Source organism: Myotis brandtii, unplaced genomic scaffold (assembly GCF_000412655.1).
Source record: "Myotis brandtii unplaced genomic scaffold, ASM41265v1 scaffold509, whole genome shotgun sequence".
Taxonomy (NCBI): Eukaryota; Metazoa; Chordata; class Mammalia; order Chiroptera; family Vespertilionidae; genus Myotis; species Myotis brandtii.
In genome coordinates, this window is record NW_005369409.1 from 1,473,735 (window position 1) to 1,480,187 (window position 6,453).

The 6,453-nt window shown below is 50.9% G+C and overlaps 1 protein-coding gene and 1 pseudogene across 1 annotated transcript; both read right to left on the minus strand.

Annotated features, from left to right (window-relative positions):
* Positions 1-1,489: 1,489 nt before the first annotated feature.
* Positions 1,490-2,992, minus strand: LOC102252341 (germ cell-less protein-like 1). Its single transcript, XM_005877147.1, has one exon. It carries the CDS (start codon positions 2,990-2,992, stop codon positions 1,490-1,492), a length of 1,503 nt encoding a protein of 500 aa, XP_005877209.1.
* Positions 2,993-4,522: 1,530 nt separating this feature from the next.
* Positions 4,523-6,025, minus strand: LOC102252623 (annotated as a pseudogene).
* Positions 6,026-6,453: the final 428 nt, after the last annotated feature.

Consider the following 6,453-nt stretch of genomic DNA (forward strand, 5'->3'; position numbering starts at 1 on the left):
GCATTCACTTTTCAAGATTTATTAAGGAAAAGACACGAGGGAGATGTTGGAAGCTACCCATTGTCTTGACTATCAGAGAAGTGTAAACAAGGAGCCCAGAATGCTGGTGAACCTTGAGCCCTGGCAAGGGCCAGAGCTATGCACTGATTGTTTAGTTGAGACAAGCAGTTTCCTGACCAAATAGTCTCAGAGTAAATCTTTACTAATATTTACTAACCTTTAAGATAGTCTGTCTGTTACCAGAATTGCCTGCCTGACTAAGGGCTCTATGTGTATCCATAATTGAATAAAAGGTTGGCAAGGCCTGGGCACCAGTGGAAGTCCTTCCCCTTGCGTCGGGCTACCCCTCTGTCCCAAATATTTCCAAATTATTATTTCTTGTCTCGTCTCTGTCATTTGAGCACGGCCCTTCTCCACATCCCGAATCCTGAACCACGTTTGTCACGGATCACACACTAAGATATTTGCAAACCATCTATGAAAAATGATTACTATTCCACATTTATAAAAAACTTGTACAACCCAATAAAATCAAGAAGTGGTCTGGTTTAAAAATGGGCAGAGGAACTAAAAAGACATGTTTCCAAAAAAACATTCACATATTTAATAGGCATATGGAAAGTTGCTCAACTTGACCAACCACCAGGGAAATGCAAATCAAAACCACCTTACACTTGTAAAAATGACCATTATCAACAAGAAGAATAACAAGTGTTGGTGAAGATTTGTGGAGGAAAACAAACCCTCCCGCATTGTTGGTGGGAGTGTAAACTGGTTCAGCCATCATGGTTAACAGTATGGAGGTCCCTCAAAAATTAAAAAGATACTCTTAGGTTGAAGATAAACATACAAAAAGATCATTGGTGTAGCCTACGTGTGCTCACTTAGGGAGAGAATGTGTAAAGCAAGTAATACACTCAGTTGCAGCAAATGGGAAAGGGGTAAAAATCCCAATGGATCCAGTGGTGGTGGTTATGAGTAGGCAGGGCAGCTCTAAACACACCAAGTCAAAGAGAAGTCAAAGTATTCCTTTAAATTTTATTTAATCAAAGAAAATACTTAATAGGCATATGGAAAGTTGCTCAACATGACCAACCATCAGGGAAATGCAAATAAAAAAAAAAGAAAGAAAAAGAACTAAACCAAGAGTTGTAGAGATTCTCCTTAAAGTCAATTGTTTTTTGTTTCACAGAAATGAGGTGGGGGGGGGGTTGTCTATGTATGTTAAACCAGGAGAACAGGTTGCCACATGAAAGCAGGAATGAGTTCTTGAGGTGCTTGAGGGCTTCAAAATGTGTCCTCTTCATAAGTGCTGGTAAACAGTCTCAAGTATCACAAGCTACAGTTCAACAGGGCCTCTGACAGAATTTGGTCACCAGAGATGGGCAAGGCCAGTTGATCCCATGGAGAGATGTGGCATCTAGAGAAAGCTGGCTGCTCCTGTGCCCAGAAAAGAGCTGCTGGGCTCTCTGAGCTTTTGTGGGGGTCCTTACTCTTGGGAGGACCTCTCTCTGGGGAGGTACAGGAAGTTACAGGCCACATATACGGGGAAGACCACATCTTGGTTCTCCAGGTTCGCTACCTCTAGCTCTTCATCTTTTCCCAGGGAAAGCACCTGGTATTCTGTGTTCTGCCTGAGAACGGTTCTTCCAGCCCTGTCCAGGGAAACCAGGCACAGGCGGAAGGCAACCTTTCCCTGCCAGAGTAAGCTGCCCCCGAGGCCGTGGGGATTGTTCAGTGCACTGCGCCTGAAGGTGACACGCCGGTTGGAGTAGCACACTACCAAGTCCCAGCTAAAGTTGAAGCCTGCCCACCGCCAGCTGCATGTCTCTTCCCTGTGGACCTGGTGCCCGCACCGCATGCTGCTCCTCTGGAAGTTGGACACGTGGACCTCAACGCGCCTGAGCCCCCTGGTTTGCTCAGCCTTGAGGAGGGCAAGCCACTGCTCTTTGTACACTGGGGTCAGCCACGTGGCCGGGATCAGTGCATCCTGGTCAATGATGCGTGCTGATGGCAGGTCACAGACTATGTAGGCCAGCCGCAGGTGCCGGAACACTGGCACGAAGGCTCTGCCCTGCGGGGTCTCCAAGAAAGGGGTGCCATCCAACTCCCTCTTGGACCTAGCAAACCACAAGTTGGCGTCAGGCAATAAGGCTCTGCGGGGGCCCCTCCATGCCGGCTGCAGCTGCAAGTACATCCACTTTTTCAGCATTGTGTACACATCCATCTCCACTTCTATCACTACGAGGTCTGAAGAGACAATGAGCTCTTCCATGATATCCAGGCTGATTTCTCGAATTAGTTCCTCACCACGGTGAGTCATCAGGTTGTGCAGCAGCCACTGAAAGCACATGGTCCTGATGCTTGGGAGGCCGTAGCTCCCGGCAGAGTAGTAGTAGCTGCATACGGTCTGGACACTAACCGTTTCCTCCATGATCTCCCCACACTGTTGAATCAGCTCGTCGAGCTGCAGCATGCTGGCCGCGGCCAGGATCGGGACGACTCGGCTGGGCTGAATGAGCACTGAGTCTTTGTACAGAGAGCTTAAAGCCTCGTGCAGTGCCTCACGATCAATGTTGTCGTCAGGCATTTGCAACTCTATGGTATTCATGGTTGATTCCCTCCAAGCACCACTGAACATGCTAGCGAAGTAGCCTGACTGGCACAAGTAGACCCTGTGCAAGTTCCACACGTCCCCTAGTGCGCGGATCTGCACGTCACTGCCTTCACCCCTCAAGAAGAGTGCCTCGTAAACGGAACCTGAACTGTCTTTGGTGCGTTTCCGGCGGGGCTCTTGTTCGTGACGCCTTCCTGAGTGGGCCTTCCTTTTGACGCCACCCTGCCTGGGGGTGGGGCCGCCCTCTCCACTCTCCTCCTCCACCTCATCAACTACTGCCATGGCTCCCACTTCCTGCTCCTCCTCACCCGCACCGAGCTGCTCTGGAGCATGGGCCCTCCAGAGATATAGCAGCCGACTGGTTAGCGCCCCCATGGCCCGTATGTACCTCAGAGCACAAAGGACGCACGACCTCTCAAGGTGAAGCTTCCACTCGCACTAGCTCAGCCCCGAGGGCTTCTGGGTACAGTTGACGCATGCTCTCGCATCTCTCGCTACAGTTGACGCCTGCTCTCGCGCCTGCTCTCGCGCCTGCTCTCGCGCCTGCTCTCGCGCCTGCTCTCGCGCCTGCTCTCGCAAAAATTATTACTATTCCACATTTATAAAGAACTTGTACAACCCAATAAAAACAATAAAATCAAGAAGTGGTCTGGTTTAAAAATGGGCAGAGGAACTAAAAAGACATGTTTCCAAAAAAACATTCACATATTTAATAGGCATATGGAAAGTTGCTCAACTTGACCAACCACCAGGGAAATGCAAATCAAAACCACCTTACACTTGTAAAAATGACCATTATCAACAAGAAGAATGATAACAAGTGTTGGTGAAGATTTGTGGAGGAAAACAAACCCTCCCGCATTGTTGGTGGGAGTGTAAACTGGTTCAGCCATCATGGTTAACAGTATGGAGGTCCCTCAAAAATTAAAAAGATACTCTTAGGTTGAAGATAAACATACAAAAAGATCATTGGTGTAGCCTACGTGTGCTCACTTAGGGAGAGAATGTGTAAAGCAAGTAATACACTCAGTTGCAGCAAATGGGAAAGGGGTAAAAATCCCAATGGATCCAGTGGTGGTGGTTATGAGTAGGCAGGGCAGCTCTAAACACACCAAGTCAAAGAGAAGTCAAAGTATTCCTTTAAATTTTATTTAATCAAAGAAAATACTTAATAGGCATATGGAAAGTTGCTCAACATGACCAACCATCAGGGAAATGCAAAATAAAAAGATACTCTTAGGTTGAAGACAAAGCAACAAAAAGATCATTGGTGTAGCCTAGGTGTGCTCACTTAGGGAGAGAACATGTAAAGCAAGTAATACACTTAGTAGCAGGAAATGGGAAAGGGGTAAACATCTCAATGGATCCAGTGGTGGTGGTGGTAATGAGTCCGTCAGGGCAGCTTTAAAAACACCAAGTCAAAGAGGAGTCAAAGTATTCCTTTAAATTTTATTTAATCAAACAAAAGAAAATACTTAATAGGCATATGGAAAGTTGCTCAACATGACCAACCATCAGGGAAATGCAAATAAAAAAAAAAGAAAGAAAAAGAACTAAACCAAGAGTTGTAGAGATTCTCCTTAAAGTCAATTGTTTTTTGTTTCACAGAAATGAGGTGGGGGGGGGGTTGTCTATGTATGTTAAACCAGGAGAACAGGTTGCCACATGAAAGCAGGAATGAGTTCTTGAGGTGCTTGAGGGCTTCAAAATGTGTCCTCTTCATAAGTGCTGGTAAACAGTCTCAAGTATCACAAGCTACAGTTCAACAGGGCCTCTGACAGAATTTGGTCACCAGAGATGGGCAAGGCCAGTTGATCCCATGGAGAGATGTGGCATCTAGAGAAAGCTGGCTGCTCCTGTGCCCAGAAAAGAGCTGCTGGGCTCTCTGAGCTTTTGTGGGGGTCCTTACTCTTGGTAGGACCTCTCTCTGGGGAGGCGCAGGAAGTTACAGGCCACATATACGGGGAAGACCACATCTTGGTTCTCCAGGTTCGCTACCTCTAGCTCTTCATCTTTTCCCAGGGAAAGCACCTGGTATTCTGTGTTCTGCCTGAGAACGGTTCTTCCAGCCCTGTCCAGGGAAACCAGGCACAGGCGGAAGGCAACCTTTCCCTGCCAGAGTAAGCTGCCCCCGAGGCCGTGGGGATTGTTCAGTGCACTGCGCCTGAAGGTGACACGCCGGTTGGAGTAGCACACTACCAAGTCCCAGCTAAAGTTGAAGCCTGCCCACCGCCAGCTGCATGTCTCTTCCCTGTGGACCTGGTGCCCGCACCGCATGCTGCTCCTCTGGAAGTTGGACACGTGGACCTCAACGCGCCTGAGCCCCCTGGTTTGCTCAGCCTTGAGGAGGGCAAGCCACTGCTCTTTGTACACTGGGGTCAGCCACGTGGCCGGGATCAGTGCATCCTGGTCAATGATGCGTGCTGATGGCAGGTCACAGACTATGTAGGCCAGCCGCAGGTGCCGGAACACTGGCACGAAGGCTCTGCCCTGCGGGGTCTCCAAGAAAGGGGTGCCATCCAACTCCCTCTTGGACCTAGCAAACCACAAGTTGGCGTCAGGCAATAAGGCTCTGCGGGGGCCCCTCCATGCCGGCTGCAGCTGCAAGTACATCCACTTTTTCAGCATTGTGTACACATCCATCTCCACTTCTATCACTACGAGGTCTGAAGAGACAATGAGCTCTTCCATGATATCCAGGCTGATTTCTCGAATTAGTTCCTCACCACGGTGAGTCATCAGGTTGTGCAGCAGCCACTGAAAGCACATGGTCCTGATGCTTGGGAGGCCGTAGCTCCCGGCAGAGTAGTAGTAGCTGCATACGGTCTGGACACTAACCGTTTCCTCCATGATCTCCCCACACTGTTGAATCAGCTCGTCGAGCTGCAGCATGCTGGCCGCGGCCAGGATCGGGACGACTCGGCTGGGCTGAATGAGCACTGAGTCTTTGTACAGAGAGCTTAAAGCCTCGTGCAGTGCCTCACGATCAATGTTGTCGTCAGGCATTTGCAACTCTATGGTATTCATGGTTGATTCCCTCCAAGCACCACTGAACATGCTAGCGAAGTAGCCTGACTGGCACAAGTAGACCCTGTGCAAGTTCCACACGTCCCCTAGTGCGCGGATCTGCACGTCACTGCCTTCACCCCTCAAGAAGAGTGCCTCGTAAACGGAACCTGAACTGTCTTTGGTGCGTTTCCGGCGGGGCTCTTGTTCGTGACGCCTTCCTGAGTGGGCCTTCCTTTTGACGCCACCCTGCCTGGGGGTGGGGCCGCCCTCTCCACTCTCCTCCTCCACCTCATCAACTACTGCCATGGCTCCCACTTCCTGCTCCTCCTCACCCGCACCGAGCTGCTCTGGAGCATGGGCCCTCCAGAGATATAGCAGCCGACTGGTTAGCGCCCCCATGGCCCGTATGTACCTCAGAGCACAAAGGACGCACGCCCTCTCAAGGTGAAGCTTCCACTCGCACTAGCTCAGCCCCGAGGGCTTCTGGGTACAGTTGACGCATGCTCTCGCATCTCTCGCTACAGTTGACGCCTGCTCTCGCGCCTGCTCTCGCGCCTGCTCTCGCGCCTGCTCTCGCGCCTGCTCTCGCGCCTGCTCTCGCGCCTGCTCTCGCGCCTGCTCTCGCGCCTGCTCTCGCGCCTGCTCTCGCGCCTGCTCTCGCGCCTGCTCTCGCGCCTGCTCTCGCGCCTGCTCTCGCGCCTGCTCTCGCGCCTGCTCTCGCGCCTGCTCTCGCGCCTGCTCTCGCGCCTGCTCTCGCGCCTGCTCTCGCGCCTGCTCTCGCGCCTGCTCTCGCGCCTGCTCTCGCGCCTGCTCTCGCGCCTGCTCTC